Below are 21665 nucleotides of genomic sequence, written 5' to 3' on the forward strand. Positions count from 1 at the left end.
AATAGTGAAGTAAAAGTAGGAAGGACAAATCAGCTTGAGGTACTACACCTTTAATTCTTCACGAACTGTAGAATGAGACCAGACAAATAACCTGTAAAGAAAATTTAAATAGTCTAAAAGAGTTTTTATTTTCAGTAGGAAGCCAGAGTATAACATTTATCGCCTTTAATTAATACAACTGATGATCAAAATAGAGTCCAAGAATGGAGTGTATAACAAGCCACTGGGTACGGCGGCAGCAGACTATAAACCATAAACACAGTCCTTTGACAAACTCCCTAGATTGCCCTTAACATTTGAAATCCATAGTTGATACTGGTTTACTCTGCAATCCGTGATGTACGTTTAAATTCTACCCTAATGAAATGCAAGGGAATCCCTCTATCACAAAACAACCTCTGAGCCCTCAAAAATAAGACTGTTCCTTCACTCATCAAAAAGTGAGTTTTCTCTTACACATGAAACTCTTGCCGTAAGCATAAAAGTACTTGTGTGTATGTGCAAGAGTAGTGAGATAATTACACGCCTTTGGGGCTGAAACGCATCTGATGTCACATCACACCTTAGGCATATAGTTATTTCACTTTGAACCACTCACTCCAGAGAGTAATTACTCATCCCATAACTTGGTCATGAAAAGCAGAGCTTACTCAGTACTTCAGCAATTACACAGCATAGGTGGATTTTTATATGGTACTTTTGTAAATCGGATAATCAAAATATACACCTTAATAAGTTAAAGTGCTAAAATTACGACAAGTTATATAGACTTTCTAAACTTTTAACTTGTGACAAGTCTACACAGTAGGCGGAAATTCCTGCAGACAGACCCGGCTATAGAAAAAAAGTTGAAACCACAGGCAGTTGTCTAATTCAAGAGGAGGGGTATGGTGGCAGCAAGAATGAGGTCACAAGAAGGCAAAATTTACTAATCCAGGTCTTATAAAGAAGGATAGTGTCCTGACTTTATTCACTATCGTATATTAGCCAGTCAGGCTGCACACCCTTACACTCCCAACTGAAAAAATAAAGGGCTTGGCATCTCAGCCCAGCAGATTAAAGAGCCTCCAGAAACGCTCCTCTGGTATGGTCTCATGGTTACACACAGGAGGGAGCAGGAGAAGAGGAAGACCCTGGATGTTGCCTGGAAAGACACATCTAATCTTTCCTTGCCTGCAAACAGGAATTTCCTAGAAACAAAAAGAGGGAAAGGAAATTTTAAGGCTTGCTCTAAGAGTTAGACAGGTCTTTAGGCTATAATACAGTAGTAAGAAAATGTCCACAGGACTTCAGCAGACTGCTCCATCTCTCCATCAACAAGGCGGCTAATACAACCCAGCAGCACCCAGAGCTGCCTTCCAGTAATAGCGCTGTGTGCACCTCGGCTGCCTCACACAGCTTCTCTCATACCAACCTTCTCTGTGAGGTATCTCCTACACTGCCCCCAAGTCTCCCACTAGAATCAAGGAACTAATGAAAGAGAAAATGGTAATTATTTCAAGCCACACTATTAATGTCATCAAATGCTGTGACAAACTCTATTTTAAAAACCTCAGCAAAGAAAAAAGTGATATTCAACTGCATATAGTACCAGCTCCGAGAAGCAAGAAGGTACTACTGGTCAAACATCCATCACTACCTATCAAGGAGAAAAAAATACAACATAGCACATTCCAGAAATCCTGGAATACAGTTAAAAGATCAGGGAGCTAATTTTGAAAGGTGTCACACACCACGGAGGTCTCGCTATGGTTTTCTTCGTGCACGTGCAGGAAGACAAGCTACCCCTAGCAACACTTAGAAAAGTAGGCGGCACAGTGAAAGGATACCACTGGAGAGCTAGGAGGCATAAGTGTCCAGGTCTACACGGACTGGCTGGGTGCTCCCAGACAAGTGACTTAGCATCTCATGTCTCAGCTTCCTCAGACAGAGAATGAAGAGAAGACCTTCTTCCCAAAGTTGTTATGAGGGCTGGAGATCACGCTTGTAAAGCACAGACTGGTATTCAAAAAGTGGTAGATGTTATGAGCTACAACTATATAAAATAGTAAACAAACACAAGTTTCAAATTAGAGTTGACCTTCACCCACACCCCAAACAAACTACTGAAAAAAGTTCAAGTTTGTCCAAGATCTCTTTAATGGGATAAAAATAACTTTACATGGCAGACACATGATGGGTATTTCCTACATGCATCATTCTAGCCTGCTACTACATGAGGAATCAAAGATGAACATGACCAAAAAAAACAATGAAAAAGAAAAGCTCAAGCACAGGCACGAATGCACAGAGTAAAAGGAATAGAAAAAAAACGCAGCATGCACACCTGGCGCAGACCCGCCACGTGGCCCGAGCGCCCCTGCACACGGGCTCCGCCCAAGGCCAGCGCCCTGCCCACTGTGACAGAGCACAGCTGCTCATCCAAGAGCAGAAGAGGAGGAAAGAATAGTACCGGCCTACACGCGTGGGCAAAAGTCTCCTGCTCTAACAACACGACCTGCCACCCTCTCAAAAGCTCTGGCTGCCTGGCTTTTCCCAGGTAATGCACAACCAACTGAACCTCAGCCCATGTCATATAAACCCACGTACCAATACAACTGACCTTGATAAAGGAGCTTCTCAAATTCTTCTGAGAAAGTCTCTCTAACAGCAGAGATGCATGACAATGTACCTTTGGGGAATCTGGCCGTGGCCCGAAGCAGCCACAAACACAAAACTGGGCTACTTTTCAACTGACACATTCTTTGTGGGAGAGGGGTTAGATGGAAGCACTGAGTAAAAGCAGTGCTTCTTCCTGGAGAGTTAGGAAAATATTTCCAAAGTAAAACACCACTTCCTTCATCCAGCTATTCAACAAACGTTTTTTGAGAGTCAGCTCTATGCAAGTTGTACTGGGAGCTGTGGCTATAAAAATATGTACACAAACATAAAGACACAGACACACACAATCTAATTGGGAAACAATCCAAAAAATCACACAGGCACTATGATTAGGGTTACAAAGGAGAGGACTCTGCCAGGAGATTTTTCTGAGCCAAGCTGACAATTAAGGCATGAGCCAGGCAAAGAAGAGCATGCCAAGCAGAAATAACATGGGCAAAGGCAGCTGAAGGGCAAGGAGAACAATGTGCAAAAAGCAGATGAGGGTCCAGGCTGGACCAGGCTAGGCCTTGCACACCGACACGACTTTAGTCCTCTGAGCAAAGGGCAAGTACTGAAGGTTCTGCACAGGGAGAGCACAGGCAGTATCATCCTGGTGCGATACAGACCGTAAGAGCTGATCTCTGCCCGTTCAAAGTGTAAGCGCTGATTACAACACTCTTACAAGTACGGGAGGTCGACTCCTACTCACACTTGTGTGTACACAAAGAGAAAGAGAGCCTATTTTGTAAAATAAAAAGAAAACCTCTCGGTACATATGAGAAATGCAGAAGGGCCATTAACAGGTCTCTCACCGGACAGCTAGAAGAGTGTGGGGTAGGTAGTCAGGTCACAGCAGCACAGCTTTCAAGGGCAAGGACTTATGAGATCACCCAAAAACAGAACTGAAAAAAATACACGACCAAGACTTCAGTTCATAGTAAGCTCTTAAAACTTCGCTTGAAACTATTTTTCTAAATACTTTCCTTGTAAATCTTTAAATAAGGAGAGAAGGGTTAATCAACTCTTTTTATTGATTCAAAGTCCCCCAAAAGAAGGGAATGTAGATCTTAGTATACAGTCACACAACTTAAGTTCAGAAATGTATTTGAAACTGAGTATTTTTTATCTTCTTCCATCCTCTGCTTGATTCAGGAAAGCCTGGAAACTAAACCCCAAGTGACTAGGTTAATCCATAAACTGTCCATTCTATTCATGAATATCCTTGACTTCATCTTAGCCATGCCCCTTTCCACTTTCAGGAGAATAACTCTAATGTTGCAAGTGAGGACGAAATTCATCAATCATTAGAATCAAAAACAAGGGATGCATTAAGGCCATGGCATACTTTGTTGAATAATACATATTCTGTTTAGTGGCACTAGATCAGGCAAGAATTATAATCATAATAAAATACTAACAGAGATTAATCTGTAGATAGTGAAATCTAGTGATTTAATGGTAATGAGATAGATTTTTTTAAAAGTGTTTCCCTTCTCTGATTACAAAATCAACATGACTGCACAGGATTTTTGGAAAATATAGAAAACTAGAAGAAAGTAATAAATGGAGAAATTAGTTAAAACTGGCATTCCGCAGAACAATAATCTATTTCCCTTTTGTGTAACTATTTAGAATTCAAGTACTTTCATGTATTCCCATGTGGGTCTCTTAACAGCCTCATGATAGCGGTGACAGAGGTATAATTATTCCCATTTTATAAGGCCTCAAGGAAACCGTGAGCCAGTAAGCAATCTGCCTAAGGGTACACAGGTAGTTAAGACAAGACTCAGGGAAGACGATGCTAGTCTCCTGACGGGTCAGGCATCTTCTCCAAGCTCATGGCCATGTGATTAGCAAATGATACACCCACAGAAGAGGCTATCTGCAAGTACCTAAAATGAGCAGTACCTGTGAGCATCAATCTAAGGTAAGAAAACGTACAAACGGAAGTGTATCATTAATACAAACATATGCTACAACACTGTAACTCCAAGTAAGGAGAGGAATTTACATATCTTTAAACTGCAAAAAAAAAAAAAAAAGACAAAGCACGTGAGGGAAACAGCAAACCCACAAGACTGACAATCTCTTGATTAACCGCTTCCTTTTGGTGTGAATGAGAACCCAGAGAGAAATCATCTATCTCTTATCTAAAGAGATTAGTGGAGCCCGCTGATGAAGACCAGGGATAAGCCAAAGGTCTCCTTTCAATCCAAACAACTCCTCCCTCCCTCCTTCTCTCCCTCCTTTTCTCCCTCCTTCTCTCCCTCCTTCTCTCCCTCTCTCTCGCCCCCCACCCCGACACACACACATGCAGGTATGTATGCAAACACACAGAGAGTATAATTTTAAACTGATTTATTAATTGCCCCCTTTTTTCTGAAAAAAAAAGATCTATGGCTAGGGTAACCATATGTTTATTGTCTGAACTGGAACACCTGTAAGAGTAAAAGAGGTGACCGTCCATCCTTATGCCAGGAAAAGAGGCCAAGACTGGGCAAACAGGAACATGTGGACACCCAAGATATGGATAACCCATGCCCCTCAAGAGCCAAGCACTGGGGGTATACCCTACTGTTAAATTACTGTTCAAAAAGCTGCTTGATATATCCCATTCTATGCAAAATTGAGTCTTAAGCAAATTCTACCTCAAGGGAAAGTCATCAGCATTTTGCAGACCAGTTTAATAAATCATTCCTATTAAGTAGCCAATGTCTTTTCACAAGGTGTATGACCTTATGGGATATTGTAAAGTTACATGTGCTTTGCAAGTCATCTGGGGAAAAAAAGTTTAAGAAAACTAATTAAATATATTTTTGCCAATTTCTTTAAAAAGTGAAATATCAAATAAAATCTCTTAATCACTCAAATTCGAAGTTATTTTCTTGGGTAACCCAAAAAGTACTGTTCTTCATGGGAATGCCCCAATTATTTTGTTTAGCAGTTGGCGTCATCTAATAAATAAAGTGCTATTAGAACAGCTTTTTGGCTGATGCTATTGATAAGTTAAAAAGCTTGAAAAAGTCCCCTCAAATAAGGAAAGGAAGAAAGAAACCTTACACAGTATCTGTAGAAAAGTATTGATGAAAATAAACAAAGTCCTAAAACCCAACCTAGCTATCTTGTGGTCATATTCCACATTCCTATTCAAAATACATCTTAAGAGACTAAATTTTAGCAACTTAGATTCAGAAAATCAAACAGAAATTAGAACTTGGAGCTAATTTTTTCAACTAAGAGAACTGCATACAGGCACCAACAAAGACTGGCATATAACCTAAGCCTATCATTCATTCAAGTGACATTTCAATGTCTACTATGTACACACTGCGCTGGCACTATTAATAGTTGGCTCTCCTGGATTTAAAATTTGCCAGTATCTTTTTTCAATCTAGCAAATTCATCTTTCACTTCAAAAAGGGGCTTTGTATTTAAATACTCTGTGATTCTCCAGGATCCACCAAAGAGTACTCAGAAAACAGGAATAAGTGTGTATTCCAGGGGTTTCATCTACCAGACAGAAGAGACAAAAAAAGATCAGTGGCACAAAACCAAGACACTGTCAGCTTCTGTGCAGAGCCCAGATCCACTAGAAAACAGAGCTGCCTCTGTGGGCAAAGGGGATATTGAAACACAGAAGACCAAGCCAGTCATTGGCCAGATCCTAAAAAAAAAGGGTGGTATGTACAGAATTAATGCAAGGAAAGGAAGTCCACCTAAGGAGGAACTCAAGGCCCAGGCTGAGTTCAAACATGTTTTGCTGTGATTACAAGGCTCCCTGCATTCCTGAGGAAACGAACGGGCTGAGGACCACATCTCGAGGTCTTCAGATAGACTCTAGCTGCTGACTGCTCCAAACAACAATAAGCAGGTCACAGTTAGAATCATAAAACTCATGACAAATGTGAGGTTCTAGAATGAGCCACTGTGTTTGATGCTCCTGAGGGAGCCTGGACCAAGGACGCTAGGCCCAGCAGGCCACCCTGACACCTGTCTCTGGGGGCGGTGTGTTTCTTCTGATCAATCATATGGTCCTCCTGCATCCCAGCTGCCAGCAAAATTTCTCTCAAAGAAATGTTTCCATACAATTAGACAAGATGAATTCGGCCTCTCCTTACTACATCCTCTGAAGAGAATAGGCTGTTTTTCATAATCAGAAGTATTCTCAAATATATTTGTTTCTTCTAAAAGAAAAAAATAAAAAATAAATAAATAAATAAATAAATACTCTGTGATTCTCATTCCAAAACACAAGACCAGAAATATCCACTAAACACTGGGAAATTCAAAATGACCCTAACGGTGTAGGGCAGAAGATTTTTATACATTTATCTGCTAGCACTTAGAGTCTTCTGATAGCCGACTGTTGCTCCCTCTATCAAAGATGCTTAAAAATCTGCAATCCTACAAAGGATTTGATTTTCTGATTTCTCCTAAGAAAGCATCCCTCATTTCCTCAAATTTTTACTTTAAAGATGAGTTCCACAGTTCTGTTCTCAAGTTTAGAAAAGGCCACAGATCAGACAGGCCAGTGTCAGTCTCTAGAAACAACCCCTTGCAGAGTATTTCGGAAGGTCCACCTCCTTTCACTGGAAGAAAATCAAATTACCTGAATGTACCTGATTTACCATTATTATCTTTTTAAAAAACAGTATGACAATTCTAGATTTCTTAAGTAAGGCTCCTTGAAAGAGTCAAGATATAAAATTTTCTAGATTTATTAATAAGGCTTCTTGAAAGAGTCAGGTTCAAAGCTCAATTCTAAATGATTAAAAAGGCAAACCAAAAAGACCAAAAAACTAGTTGCTCCACAACTGTAAAGGATCACAGAAACAGCAACCCAAAGAGACAATTTTTAAAACTAGTCATTTAGAGATGCACTATCCAATACATCCCCAAAACCACCATAAGATAGATTGTCATTATACACTGAACTTTCACAGATTCCACCCTGAATTGTTACTATCTTTAACAGGAAAAATGAGGGGGGAAAAGCATAAGTAAAAAATAAGTTTTTATATAACAACATTAAATAAGCAGGCCAATGAAATATAAATTCTTCAAAAAGGGAGAGGAAAGTGGGGCTGGCCCCGTGGCCGAGTGGTTAAGTTCTCGCGCTCCGCTGCAGGCGGCCCAGTGTTTCGTTAGTTCGAATCCTGGGCGCGGACATGGCACTGCTCATCAGACCACGCTGAGGCAGCGTCCTACATGCCACAACTAGAAGAACCCACAACGAAGAATACACAACTATGTACCGGGGGGCTTTGGGGAGATAAAGGAAAAAAAAAATCTTTAAAAAAAAAAAAAAAAAGGGAGAGGAAAGGAAACCCTCTATATTTGCACATGGCTACTTGAATTGTCTGGTGCTTTTCTAGTTTAACCCACCACCACTTAGCCCACCACTGCCACCATCCTTTCCAAAGACCTCAACACACACACACACACACACACACAGTTTAAAAAATACAAACCACATGCTTATGCATCAAAAAATAAACTTCATAGAAGGGCACAAAAACTCAAAAATCTCATGATTCATCAAAGTCAAAGGACAAGCCACTGCTAAACTATGAGCTACTAATACATACTCTGAATTTTAAATAAGCTCCTAGTCACTGGCTCTTATATCACCAATTCTTTTCTAACACATCTAAAATTATAAACTCTGAAAACAGATTATGAAAAGTAAATGAGCATGAAAAATCATGGATGGGGGCTGGCCCCGTGGCACAGTGGTTCAGTTCAGTGCGCTTCACTTTGGCAGCCTGGGTTTGCAGGTTCAGATCCTGGGAGTGGACCTACACCACTCATCAGCCATGCTTTGGCAGCAACCCACGTAAAAAGTGAAGGAAGACTGGCACACATGTTAGCTCAGGGCTAATCTTCCTCAAGCAAAACAAAGAGGAGGACTGGCAATGGATGTTAGCTCAGGGCTAATCTTCCTCAGGGGGGGAAAAAAAATCACAGATGAAACCTAAATTATTGTTAAAATAAGAATTTTTTTTAAAAATCTGCCCATTTTAAAATAAAAGTATTTTGCTATAAATTATTAAAATGAATAAGGAGGTTTTTTTAACCTTTTTTTTCCCCACTGCAATAGTCCCTATTGAAAGCAAAAATGCAATACTATCCAGTACTTTGGAATTTCCTGCTATTTATGAAACAGCTTAGACAAAATGCCTTTTTAATGAGTTGCTAAGAGAGATCCATGAAAACTCCAAAGAAACTGCTCTGACAAGTTCCAATAAGGAACGTTATTCAAGCACTTTGCTTACAAGGACTCTAAACAGCACCAGTCAAACTACCTTCTGGGCTTTGGTTTTAATCAAGCTTGTTAGTTAAACCGGAGCTGACATCATTTACATGACTCACCTAAATAAAATTTAAATTATTTTAAGGATCCGTAAGACAGTCACCTACTTCCATCCAGTAGATTAGAATGTTCTATGCATCACATCGAATTATAAATATACACCTCATCTACAGAAACATACATACATAGATCAATGGATCTATCCCCAAGCCACTTTTGGAATACCTAACATACCTCTAACTGCAGAAAGACACCATGTAATATAATTACTACACTGTGATATAGTTCAGTGTACTTGATACTCTATCCCCAAGACATTTTAAATATATTTCCTAATGAAATATTTGTTTTCACCCTAAGTAAAGAAATAAAGTATTAGTGGATCAGCAACAGCAAGCTGCCCAACTTGATCTTATCCACAATGTAAGCATCTCATTTAAAGACGTAAAAATTCAAATAAACTAAAACATGTGCCTTTTCTAAGCTATTAGACTACCAATTCACCTTTCACTAAATCCTTAAAGCTTTCGTATTTCGTAAAAGTGAATTCATCAGAATTCACTTAGTAACTACCTTAAAGACAAAGTGAAGACAAAAAATCAATTTGATTCTATTCCTAGTTATTTTGGCCACTTATTTTGTGCTACCTTAAGAAGGGCATCAGATCAGTGCACTAACTAAATGTTATCCTGCCATTCAACAGATCTAAGCACATTACACCACTACTCACTGAGTGAGCGAATACTCACCATCCCATTCCAGTCACAGTCAGTGTAGTCCATGGTGTACCAAAAACCATCCCTAACATACTCTTGACTTTCCTATGTACCCACTATGGAAAGAATACACATACTGTTCTTCTTACCCAAGTCCCTTCCAAAGATACATATTCACACTGTGACATTTTCTTTTTACTTCTTTCCAAAATTATTCAAGAACAAATACAGCATATTTTTCAGGGAGCATAACTTATAATCAAGTAAGTTCTTAAATTTCCATGTGCATCCAAAAGTTTAAAACTCAGTTTGCAAACACAATCCACACAATCCTGGCTTTAGGGCACACAGAACCTAGACCGAGACACTGACAATTCAACCAAAACCTAGCTGCTCCCTGCAAGAATAAATAGTAAGCTTTTTTATTTGTTAAACATATTCCTACAGCATTATCCAAACCTAAACACACACAACTGTGTTAGCAAAGAGAACACTGACAATGGTAGAAAAAACAGCACGTGTGTTTTTTAAAAATGTCTGATGATACCTATAATTATATAAACCAATTCAGACTCCACAACTTCAACAGCAATGGCAATTTTAAAGATGCCCAAAGCATATTAAATAAATCAGGCAAATTTCACACCTCTTGGTGCCACCACAAAACCAAAATTATGGAGCTGGATGTAAGTCTGACCTGATAAGGCAATTCTTAAATCTTTCTCCTATCTAAAAGTTATAGTAGCCTGACTACTATCAAAAATCAATCCTTTCTAAAAAAACATGCACATCCCATTTCAAAAAAGTAGAGGTAAGGAGTATATCACTGCACAGACTACGTCTGAAAATGAGTTCAGTTTGATAACTGAAAAGTTAGGTTTTTGACATTTGCCAGCAGTCCCACAACTCGCTGGCCCTGTGCCATGGTGGCCTGGTGCCAGCCTGATGTAGGGCCAGGCTAAAAATAGCAGCCAAGCAGCAGCTGGAACACATAGGTCCTTATGACCTCAGCTTTATTTCCCTAAATCAAGGGAGGTTGGAGGGGAGGGGACAACCGCAGGGAAGGAAGGGAATGGAATACTGTCCTACTTGGTGTATTTCCTACCTCTTCCATTGCTTGCCTTTTTTCCTACCACTCCCTCCTACTCTTCACTCCTCGCACTCCATCCCTCCATCCACTCCCCCCACCCCCTGCCCAAGAAAGGAAGGGCAATGCCCCAAGAAAGGAAGGGCAGTGCGGGAAGGAGGGAAGGAAAGGAAGGAAGGAAGAAACTGGAGCTCTGAGGCAAGCTGGGTTCAGAGGCTCCCCCATCTCCTGCTCTCAAGTCCCGTTTGATTCCTCTAGCAGCCATTAGTCATCTCAGGCCTCAGCTTTACCACAGTCTAGAGAAAGGATAAGACAAAAATTACACAGGTGATAACTGGGGGAAGGAGGGATGGGAGAATCAGAAGATGGCATCAAGAGTGCAAAATCCTAAGTGCTAAGGAAACCTGAAGAATGCTAAGAGGGGCCGGCCCCATGGCCGAGTGGTTAAGTTTGCGAGATCCGCTTCGGTGGCCCAGGGTTTCCTGGTTCGGATCCTGGGCGCAGACATGGCACCGCTCATCAGGCCATGCTGAGGCGGCGTCCCACACAGCACAACCAGGGGGACCTACAACTAGAATATACAACCATGTACTGGGGGGCTTTGGGGAGAAGAAGAAGAAAAGAAAAAAAAAAAAGCAGCTTGGCAACAGATGTTAGCTCAGGTGCCAATCTTAAGGAAAAAAAGAGGGCCAGCCAGGTGGTGCAGGGGTTAAGTTCGCACATTCCGCTTCTCGGCGCCCGGCGTTCGCTGGTTCAGATCCCAGGTGCGGACATGGCACTGCTTGGCAAGCCATGCTGTAGTAGGCGTCCCACGTATAAAGCAGAGGAAGATGAGCACGGATGTCAGCTCAGGGCCAGTCTTTCTCAGCAAAAAGAGGAGGATTGGCAGTAGTGAGCTCAGGGCTGATCTTCCTCAAAAAGGAAAAGAATGCTAAAGAAACAAAGTCCTAAAGAAATAGGGAAAACATATGAAAAAAAGTCCTCACTCACATACAACAATCAGATTACAAATTTCTGGTATTTAAGTTTCAGGAGCTTATTTTATGACAAATATTTATAAAAACTATAACCATCATCTTTGCAGAAATGAGTTAACCAAAAGTGGGAGCAGGAGCAAAGGTTCAGCATAACCAAACACAGCACTGCCTCCAACCTGCATGGGTCTTTACCAAGGAGGACCAAGAGCAGCACTGCCAGCGGCTCCCGGCCCTGCCCTCCACGCGGAAACTCCAAAACATCATACTGCACTTATAAAGCTGCTGGTCACTGTCGGCAAATATTTAATAGGGACAACATGGCACATACAGCATCCTAAATTATACTTATGTAATGATGTAAGAGAATTTAAATCTTGCTTCTGTGGATTCATTCCACACGCCATCTTCTTATGCATATTTTCTGTGCAATACTGTCCAACATTAGAGATCTGACAACATTAGAGATCTAACCGTGAAAAATGCTTTAAGTAAACAGACAGACTGTTAAATAAGGCAAGATCAGGCAGTGAGTCGCCTGAATTTTAAGTACATTAATTCATTAAATGAGCTTCCAATTTACCCGATCAGCTTATTCACTTAGTAAGAATTTAAATGTACTGACAGGTTCTACTGTATCCTTCCAATTAACATCCTTCCAACAAACCATCTCCTTCAAAGAATATTAAATCTTTTTACCAACAACAGGAGATAGCATAATTTTTAATCATAACATTTAAAAAGGGCCTTAAAATGAGATAAATATATAATTTCTTAAATATACTTGGAGAGGTTATCTTTACTGCATACATACCAAAATTAGATCTAACCTACAAGTTATTCTTCTTTCAAAAGTTGAAAACATCTGATGGAAGAGCCAGCCCTGATGGCCTAAGTGGTTAAAGTTCAGCACGCTCCACTTCAGCAGCCCAGGTTCGGTGTCCGGGCACAGAACCACACCACTTGTCTGTCAGTAGCCATGCTGTGGCGGCGGGTCACACAGAAGAACCAGAACTTACAACCACACACAACTACATACTGGGGATTGCGGGGGGAGGCGGGAGGGGGAAGTCTGGCAACAGATGTTAGCTTAGGGTGAACCTTCCCCTGCAAAAAGAAACAAAACAAAACAGAAACAGAAGACATTTGATTGAAGATGATCAAAATCACCCCACATAACCATCCTCCAAAGCTAAAATTCATTCATAAAATGTGTTTTTAAAACGTATTTTTTCAAGTCAAATTTTAAAAATACACATTAAAAATCAGAGCTATGATCAGAATTTAAAATTCTGGCCACTGTGAAAGTCACTCTAGAAAGTAGCAATAGACTATAAACCTAAAGATGAACCTTCTAGAACAGTTAATGATGATGCATCACAGGCAGTATTACTCAGAGGGTAAGACTCCCAGCCAGAGAGGCTGTGTCTAGCTCCATCATTTACCAGCCTGTGTGACCTTGGGAAAAAGTTCCTTGCCCTCTTTTCCTATGCTCCAGTTTTCTTGTCTGTAAAATGAGAATAATAAGAATACCTACCTCACAGGGCTGTTAAAAAATACGAAGTGCCTTGAACAGTATCTGGAATATGGGTAAGTGCCAAAAGCATTAACTGCTGTTATTACTATTACTATGAGTAAATGTTGTTGCGACAGTAGTAAGAGGCTCCCCGTAAATCACCTTCAGCTCAGTGAAGAAACGCTCCAAACCATACAAAAGGTCTTTAAAAAGTCAGTTAGGTCACTAAAGTTCTGAGGCCACATCAATTACGTGAAAGAAGTGTATCTCGGGGTTATGTACATATTCTTTTCTGGCGATGAGGATGGGGGACACTGAAAAACGTACAAAAACAGGTCAAATACACTACTGGCTAAGTTTTCATAAATAAGCTAAATTCAGAACAGTCAAATTTCTTACTGGGTATTAACTTTTGTTGTTCTGCATAAGCACTCTAAACTTCCAATAAATTCTTTATTACATGTGTGTAATATAATTCCCTACAGTTAGCAATCATAACTAACTTTTCCTGAACTTTAATCTCATCTTAGAACATCTGTACAATTTCCAAATGTCCACAAACGTTTTATGTATTTAGCATGCTAGAATCATTGCTCAACTGAAGCCATTAGAATCTGGCCTGAAACGAAAATGCTATCTAGAAATACTTTTATAATATTCACTAAAATGTTAGTCAACAGTCCAGTCAATTTCCATTCAAGAATATTCTTATTCTGATTTCTGATATTTTTCTGAGACTTATCAAACATTTCCAGCAAATTAAGAGGCAGCCCGAGCGGTGGAAAAACAGAGACTCAATGTTTAACTTTGCAATTTACTACGCTTCTCTGGACAAATTACTCAACATGTCTGGGCCTCAGCTGTCTCATCAGCAAAATGGGGGAAGCTGGAAATGATATGTTATCTTTTCATCTCTAAACTCTCCATAGCTCTACAAGTAGATAATAGCTATCATGTAAGAGCATGTTATAAAAACAGCTTCTCATTCGTTAGCGTTTTTTTGTTTCTGTTTTTTGGTGAGGAAGACTGGTCCTCAGCTAACATCTATGCCAATCTTCCTCTATTTTGCATATGGGAAGCCACCAACAGCATATCTTGATGAGTGGTATGGAGGTCCACGCCAGGGATCTGAACCCACAAACCCCAGGCCGCCGAATTGGAGCATGTGAACTTAACCACTATGCCACCAGGCTGGCCCATGTTATCATATTTTAAGAAGAAATGGAGGGGCCGGCCCCATGGCCGAGTGGTTGGGTTCGCACACTCCACTTCGGCGTCCAGGGTTTTGCCAGTTCGGATCCTGGGCGTGGACACGGCACCATTCATCAGGCCACACTGAGGCAGCGTCCCACATAGCACAACCAGAGGCACTCACAACTAGAATATACAACTATGTACCGCTTTGGGGAGAAGAAGAAGAAGAAAAAAGAAGACTGGCAACAGATGTTAGCTCAGGTACAAATCTTTTTTAAAAAAAAGAAGAAATGGAACAGAGCTTATCTGTACACAGAGGTCACTGGAATATGCTTGGGGTAATAATACTCAAATGACACCTGGGTTCACTTGTCTACTTTTGTGGCTCACTTGTGAACATAAGGTAGTTACAAATACATAAATATATGTAAATATATGTACAGATTAGCTTACACAAAACTAGTTATCTAAGAATTCCACAAATATAAAACACTTAGCATACTTCAGCAACACAGTCCACTTAGTATCAGCTGAACGTCAATCTTTAAGTTCAAAACGAAAAGCAAATTTTACACTGCATCCTCTCCAAAGCTTGCTTTAGCTACATTTTCTAGATGAAAAAAATAAAGGAAGCATCCCAGTTTTAAAGAACTGAAAACCATGTACAAAGCATATTCTTAGCAGAACACAGGGCACTAAAAGCAAAAACTGGAAAGGTATTCAGGTTTTCTAAACAAATCTAACTAAACACACTTTACTTTTGAGACTCTGGCTAGGACTGAGAAACAAGAGGCTCTTTTCATAGGACAAGACTATGCAACATTTTTCTCCAAATTATCATTTGATACTGATTTCTCAGAAGATGGAGAGTCTTCCCATTCATTTAAAGGAGGAAATGGCTACGGTTTTCTAATTTACAGTAATCCCCAAACATTTACATATGTCAAAAATTAATAAACCAAGAAAATTAAATTAAGGTTTTTTGGTGGTGAGAAAGCACAGTTCTTGAAATTTTATCATAGTAATTTGAAAGGTAACTAAAAATGGTGTGCGGGTTCTCTGTAGTTCATTTCCATTTAAAAAGGCTGCCTATAATCTGCTTTGATTCTAAGATGTTTATACTTACCTATAATCTGCTTTCTTTTCTGGGATATTTGTCCTCTTAAATATAACAGTTGAAGGTCAATAGAAGTTCAAGTCGAATGACTGCCCCTATAAAACTTTCTAACACGACATGAGTTTGTTTTATCACATGTAAATGTAAGCGAGCTTCCAAACATAAAATATCACATTCCTTTTGTATCACTTAAGAAAACTGATTTTCTAACACAAAAATATAAAGCATGTAAGTATGCGGAATTAGTACAGATCCAATTGTGTAATTTCTAAAAGGGACAACTTTCTTAAAAGAAAATATCAGCCATTCCTCCACTGCCATCCTGTTCACTGAACATAGTACTAGCTGAAATCACACATTCTTAACTAAACTCTTAATGTAAGTGTGAGCAGAAAAGATATGCTCGCCTGCATCTTTCCAGATGAAGCATTTAGAGTCAGAATTGATAGCAACTGATTACCCATTGTGAAACGAAAAGAGGCCCAGGATAAACATCTTAAAAATCAGCCAGGACACACTTAAGACAATAACGGCTTGAATTGCTCAATTAATTACAATAATTCTTCTATTAAAGGACATGTTCCACAGGCATCCTGATGTTTTCAAAAGAAAAGGCATCAAAGTCTCGCATCTGCAAAAAGGGCGAAATTCAACGCACAGTTGAAATAAAATATGAGGATGGCCTTTTCCTCTTCACGCCGAGGACGTACTCAGAATACAACTGTGTGGCAAGAAATTAAAGACTGAACCAACAGTAGACATGTTTGTTTCACCCCAGTCTGCAATTCTACCTTCCAGTACTGTTGAAATCTTTTGGCTACAAAAAGTATTCTGTCTCCTGAACACTTCAGATTTCCTCACTGGACCAATACTAACCATCAGAGAACGAAGTAACGTAGCAAATTCCAAGCTTCCTCACCTAAAATTGAAAACTTCCCTCAGAACAATGCTGAGCACATCCGAGGTACGCAGATACTTTCAAAATTCAGTTGTAAGCAAATCAAAAATCTCAGCTCAGACAGAACAAGAAGAATAAAAAATACATAAACTAGTTTTAAAATTTCTTCTTTTGTGTACTTTCCCTTTAATCAAAAGACAGAAAAAGTGTAGGATCTGAATCAAAATTGTTCTGTATTATTACTTTCATCTTGAAAATGCATTCAATGAAACGCACTATTATCAGTAAACAAAACACCCAATTCTGAAAGTACATTTAGAATCACATCTGTATATATACATATGTAGATAATAATCCCTGGTCTTTGAAGAAAACCAAAATATTCAAAGAAAGGCCAACAAATTAGCCTTCAACAAGTTAGTTTATTAAAACTTTTATCCATTTTAATTCTAATAACGAACCCCTTTCACTGCCTTGCCATCCCCTAAAAAAAAAAAAAAAAGCAACTCCTTTTAAAACTCTCCTTCCTTCTCATGCAAAAGACAAAACCCCAGTATTTGTTTAAACATTTCTAGCTTTCAAAATGATTTAGTCACAAATAAGGAAACTGCGTGTTTCAAAACAAAAAAAAATTTCAACGTACACCAGGTCTTCAGAAAGGGGAGACACACACACACACACAAATACATATACATAAGTTAAAATCAGAAAGATAATTTGTCTAAGATTTTTTATTACAAAAATATATGCTTCTAGTTTTAAGAAATATCCAATCATAAAATAAGCATAAAATGAAAAAGTAAAATTCCCCCTAAAACCCTGCCCATTCGAATACTTGACTGCCCTTCTCCAAAGATACCCACTATTCAATGGGTGTTTGTGTAGCCTTCTAGACATTTTTATGCATCTATATACAAGTCTCTTTTTTGTTTCAAACAGAAATTGCAGCACACTATATGAACAATTTACTTGTTTTTAAATGAAATATTCTGGTCACTTTTTCTTGTCGGTAGACATAAATCTACTTCACTTTTTTATGGTTGCATAATATTCCATCGAATACTTCTTAACCAGTTCCCTTCTGACAGAAATTTAGGTTGATTCCTGCTTTGCAGTATTGCAAACCACAGTGCAATGGCATCACTCACTGTAAAGAACACCTCTGGGCACTAACATCAATCTATCTACAGGATAGTGCCTAGAAATGACACAAAAAGATCGTGCCAGTAGCAAGAGAGGCAGCATCCTCTTCTCCCACCTCCCCAACTCTGGCTACTGTCTACCCATCTTTTTAGTATTCACCAATGTGGTAGATGAAAATGGCATGTCATTTTTACTTGTGCCTCTTTATGTAAGAGTGAAGATGAGTAAGTTTATAATCATTTGCATTTCTTTGTGAAATATGTTGCCTATTTTTTTACTGAGTTATTAATCTCTTTTTTTGTTGTTCTTTTAACAATTTTCAAGAGTTCTCTGTCGGCCTCTGGTGAAACATGCTGCAAATATTTGCCCCAGTTAGCTGTTCAACTCAGTTTATAATGTTTTCAGTTCTATAGAGATCTTTAGATTTTTTTTTTTAACTTATGTCTTCTCTTTTATAATTAGAGTTACAAGTCATATTAAGGAAGCTCTTTCCTAGGCAAAATTTTGGGGAAATTTTTTTATGTGACTTCTAAATCATTACTTAAATGATAGTCAATATTATTTACATACAAATACCTTCAGCCATAGCTCCCTTCCACTATATCACTATTTAACAAAATTAAGCCAACTATGCTTTCTCTAAAACTTCCTATAATCAACTGATGGACAGTTCTGCACCAATTAATATTGCTTACAACTACTACACCAAAAATTTCATTTTTTTCCCTTTAAATTTCTTTTTTTTTTTTAAGATTGGCACCTGAGCTAACATCTGTTGCCAATCTTTTTTTCTTCTTTTCCTCCTTCTTCTCCCCAAAACTCCCCATTCATAATTGCATATTCTAGCTGTAGGTCCTTCTGGTTGTGCTATGTGGGACGGCGCCTAAGCGTGGCCTGATGAGCGGTGCTAGGTCTGTGCCCAGGATCGGAACCTGTGAAACCCTGGGCCACCAAAGCAGAGCGCGTGAACTCAACCACTCGACCACGGGGCGGCCCCAAATTTCTTCTTAAAATCTAACAGTTGAAAAATAATAACTAGCAAGTATGTTTAATTTCTGATTAGTCCCAACTGTCTACCACTCAATCCTTAACCTTCAACAGGGTAAATACAAAGTCCAACAACTCGATTTTCCCTATTGTAGCTATAATTTAGTCATCTCTACAAAAGTCAATGAATACTTCCTGTACAAACAAACTCATAATTTTGCAATACCAGAAAATTTCTTATGATGCTATCAACATAGTATTCTGTTCTTTTCCATTTCAGATCCTGAAGCAAAACAGAGTTCTACCTCAAATCACAAAATTGTAAAATAAGCCTCCTGAGCTAGTATACCAATTCGAACCACCACTTAGAGCTAAATTAGACGGTTAATCTAGCCACTCTCTCCATTCTCCATCAAGGAAAAAAAATACCGGTCAAAAGTGTCTATCTCCCAGTGCCAGCTGCCAAGCATTTAACAACCTTCCATCTCCAAGCTGACTGGCACAACAAGTAATGCAACTTGGAAGTTAAGGAAACTGGCAGTACTCAAGAGAGGAAAAAAGAATATTTTCCACAATTTGCACAGCACTTGTTTAGCACGTACGTAAGTGTTTCCGAAGGGGTGGTCAACTCTTCAAACTATACGAGAGGCATCACACTACTTCACATCAACCACTGCCAACTCCACTCAGCGGGCTCCTTCCCCTTTGGGGATTATTCAAAAAGTTACTATTTTCTTTTACAACTCACCCAGGACTCTTCACTGATGAAAGGAGGCAAAGCCCACGCTGTGTGTCTGTCTCCTAGAGAAGATTGCATCTTTTATTTATCGCCCCTTGGCTTTATTTTCACAGTGAATTCCTGGCTTAAATGCAATCAGCCAAGAAACCCTCCCTATGTGCTCTCCTGTCATTCCTCATTGCTTACAAGCAGAGTCAAGCACAGAAGGAAAGAAAAAAAATTCAACATTGCCAGCCAAGCCATAAAAATTCACAAACTCTAGTTTGTTATACTGAGAAACCAGAGATGTGCTTCAGTCCGTCTCAACCCAGCAGGAAACAAGAAAAAAAAAGGTATAACTTTAAAGAACGTTAATGTGATTTTTTTTTAAAAAAGGACTGATGGAGAGCCTCAAAAGTGAACGCCCCTCTAGACATACGGAAAGGGTACCGAACCTAGCAAAGGCAACACTGGGGGCTGCCTTTGGAAATAAATGACCAGGCAGAAAATCACGTTTGCAGGCTGCATGAGAATTCAAATTAACCAGATAAGATTTAAACAAGTCTTAATTCTCTTTTGGGGCCCCTCTCCAGACCCCCACCCGACTCCCAAAGAGAAGGATAAAAGGAACTGACTACAGAAAGAAAAGATTAAATTAAAAATCAGAGACAGTGATGCTTCCAAACGTCTCCCCATTCATTAGGTCCGTGTTCACCACGACAATTTGAAGTAGACAGCAACATGGGGCGGGGGGGAGGATAGGCAATGGGCAATCAGGAGAAAAATATGGGGAGAGGGGAGTTTCACTATAGCATTGTTCCTTTCAGTCCAGCTCAAACATCCCCGTCGCTACGCTGAAAAAGATATCTAGCCGGAAAAAAACCACTGGGGGGTGGGGGGAGGCCAGGCAAAGCTTTTAAACTCCGTCTTTGAGAAAACTCTCATGGTCTGTCAGAGAAAGGAGGGCTGTGCGGCTTTAAGTCACAAGTCCTTCTCTCGCCTTTGTCAAATATCTTTTACTTTACAAGCCCTGAAAAGAAATAAAGAGACTCTTTTGTTTGCTTTCCCCTTTTCGGGGGGTGACAGAAAACTGAAAGGGGCACAAATAAACCTGAAAACGAGAACAAAGTGCGGGGTCGTGCCCAGCTGCCGGCGGCCGCCCCGGAGGGACGCGGGAGCGGCCGGGAGCCCCTCCGCACCGAGCGCCCGCGGCCGCCGGCCGGGAGCGCAGAGCCCGCAACTGCCCCCGCGGCGCGCCCTGGCACGACCACCGGCCGCCCGACGCACCAAACTCCGGCGGCGGCAGCCCCCGGGCCCGCCGCGCCCCGCAGCAAGGGGAAGCGCCCGCCGCTCCTTCCCGGGCTCGCGCCCTCTAATTCGAGGGCGTCCTCCGGGGAGCGGTCCCTCCGGAGAGGAGACCAGCCCGCACCTCCCTCCTGCGCTGCTCCGAGCCCGGGGAGGCGCGCAGGGAAAAAGACACTGAATTCCCGGGGTGGCCGGCGGAGCTCGCCTGGGCCAGACCAGACGCCGCAGCGACCCCGGCGCGCCACGGCCAAAGCCCGTCGAAGCCCGAGAGGAGCGGCCGCCGAGCGGCATCAGAATGTATTCCCCTCCCCTCAAATCGAGGAGGTGGGGGGAGGAGAAAGAAAGAGGACGAGCGATAGACAAGGGGCTAGAGGAGGGAGAGCGCAGAGCGCGGCCCGGCCGCCGGCTCGGCCCCGGCCGGCATTGTCTGTGCGCCCGCGCCCCCTCCCCCGCCCCGCACGGCCCCGCCACACACACCCTCCGCCGGAGCCGGCCGGCCGCCCGCGCCTTTGTCCACAGCCACCCCCCAAACAGGCGAGCAGCCCTCCAGGACGTGCTTCCCGGGAGGAGGGCGGGGATCGCAGCGGGCCGGGGGCACCGACACCCACCCCGCCGACCCCGCGGTGGGGCGCGTCCTGCTGATTCATTTCCCACTCGCGCTGGCCCGTCCGGGGAGACAGGGGGCGGGGAGGGGCGGGGAGGAAACGGGCGCTCCGCTCGGGAGGACCGTCCGGGCCGCTGAGGGCACCGAGCCGGGGTGCGGACGCTCGCCGGGCAAAGGGGCTGCCGGCGGGGCGGGGAGAGAAGAGGAGGGGGCGGCCCCCCCCCAGGGACGGACTGACCGATGGACGGACGGACGGAGAGACGACCCCACGGCTGCCCCGTGACTCACCGACTTGCAGGACGTTGTCGACGCAGCCGCTCTCCAGCAGCGCGATGCCCCGGCGGAAGGGCAGCCGTGTCTCGTCGCCGCCGTCCGCCGACCCGGCGGCCCCCACCGACGGGGCCCCGGCCCCAGCGGCGGCGGCGGCGGCGGCGGCGGCGGCGGCGGCCG

The 21665-nt window shown here is 41.6% G+C and overlaps 1 protein-coding gene across 1 annotated transcript in view; it reads right to left on the reverse strand.

Moving 5' to 3' along the window:
- ZSWIM6 (zinc finger SWIM-type containing 6) overlaps positions 1–21665 on the reverse strand; it is a 184774-nt gene that overhangs the window by 162327 nt on the left and 782 nt on the right. Inside the window, exon 2 of the mRNA XM_046671709.1 lies at positions 21504–21604. Within this exon, the coding sequence (XP_046527665.1) occupies positions 21504–21604 (101 nt within the window). The remainder of the gene's footprint in view (positions 1–21503; positions 21605–21665) is intronic.

The sequence above is a fragment of the Equus quagga genome, chromosome 9 (assembly GCF_021613505.1).
Source record: "Equus quagga isolate Etosha38 chromosome 9, UCLA_HA_Equagga_1.0, whole genome shotgun sequence".
NCBI lineage: Eukaryota > Metazoa > Chordata > Mammalia > Perissodactyla > Equidae > Equus > Equus quagga.